Below are 1,197 nucleotides of genomic sequence, written 5' to 3' on the forward strand. Positions count from 1 at the left end.
CACATATGTGTTTAGAGCTGTTTAAACGCTGCTTGATCTGTGCAGATTTCTCTCCTGATTCACACCAGAACACTTTTTCACAGGAGGAAGCGTTATTATGGATTATGGATTCAATGTATTTTAGTTAAAACGTCTTAATGCTGGATTAGTTTCAACTTTTGTCTTCTCCAGATGTTAACTGATGGACTGGAGTGCTGTGGATTACTTGTGGATTATTGTGATGTTTGTATCAGCTGTTTGGACTCTCATTCTGACGGCACCCATTCACTGCAGAGCATCCATTGCTGAGACACTGATGCAATGCTACATTTCTACAAACCTGATGAAGAAACAAACTCATCCTGATCTTGGACGGCCCTGAGTATGAGCACATTTTAATCTCGGCTGAGCTACTGCTTTAATGTAATACGAGGAGTGAAGGGTGCTGTTACTCTGTGGTCGTCTCCTCCTTCAGCGCAGCGTCACAGGCTCCAGGTTTGTGCATGATGCTGTAGGGAAACGCGGCACCGCTGCAGGCGCTGTAGCTCAGTTTGCTCAGGCGCGACTGGCTCCTGATGCTCCCTGGCGGGCGACCGGGACTCACTTTATACCCCGCGGCTTTGGTGGTGCCCAGCGGCCGCCCCGGACTGGTCTTGAAGCCGGCGGCCCTGGTGGTGCCCAGAGGTCTGCCTGTGCTGGTTCTGTATCCGGCTGATTTGGTGGTGCCCGCCGGACGACCGCGTTTCCCAGACCTCCCTGACGCACTCTTCTTCTTGGAGTCGCTGCTCTTGTCGTTGGCCTGAGCGGCAGCGGGCCCCGGGGACAGCGGTGGCTCCTCGTGGCATGGCGTGGGTTTGAGGATGGCTGGAGGAGGCAGGTAAGCGAAGCACATCTGTCGAGGCCGCTGCGGAGGAGAAGACTGATAGAACTTGGTGGGGCACAAATCAAAGTGGCTCGGCGAGAGTCTCCCGTCCTCGGCTAAACACGACGGCCTGCTGTCCACACAGAAATCACTGCCGGCCCCGGGCCCCTGACGCATCATCTTCTGCTGACAGATGCCAGGAGAGAGAGGATAAAGATCCCATGAAACCAGACTCTTTTTTAATGCTTTTAACCGCATATACAGTATGTGACCCTGGAGCACAAAAGCAGTCTTAAGTCGCTGGGGTATATTTGTAGCAATAGCCAACAATACATTGTATGGGTCAAAATTATACA

General features: G+C 52.3%; 1 protein-coding gene across 2 annotated transcripts in view; it reads right to left on the bottom strand.

Annotated features, from left to right (window-relative positions):
* cunh5orf24 (chromosome unknown C5orf24 homolog) overlaps positions 1-1,197 on the bottom strand; it is a 6,636-nt gene that overhangs the window by 2,863 nt on the left and 2,576 nt on the right. Inside the window, exon 2 of one of the 2 annotated variants that reach the window (XM_016460329.1) lies at positions 432-1,024. In XM_016460329.1, coding sequence (XP_016315815.1) covers positions 432-1,021 — 590 coding nt within the window. In that variant the 5' untranslated portion in view covers positions 1,022-1,024. Of the gene's footprint in view, positions 1-431; positions 1,028-1,197 lie in introns of both variants that reach the window. The other variant, XM_016460330.1, reaches the window with a different exon arrangement.

Source organism: Sinocyclocheilus anshuiensis, unplaced genomic scaffold (assembly GCF_001515605.1).
Source record: "Sinocyclocheilus anshuiensis isolate Anshui unplaced genomic scaffold, SAMN03320099.WGS_v1.1 scaffold2749, whole genome shotgun sequence".
Taxonomy (NCBI): Eukaryota; Metazoa; Chordata; class Actinopteri; order Cypriniformes; family Cyprinidae; genus Sinocyclocheilus; species Sinocyclocheilus anshuiensis.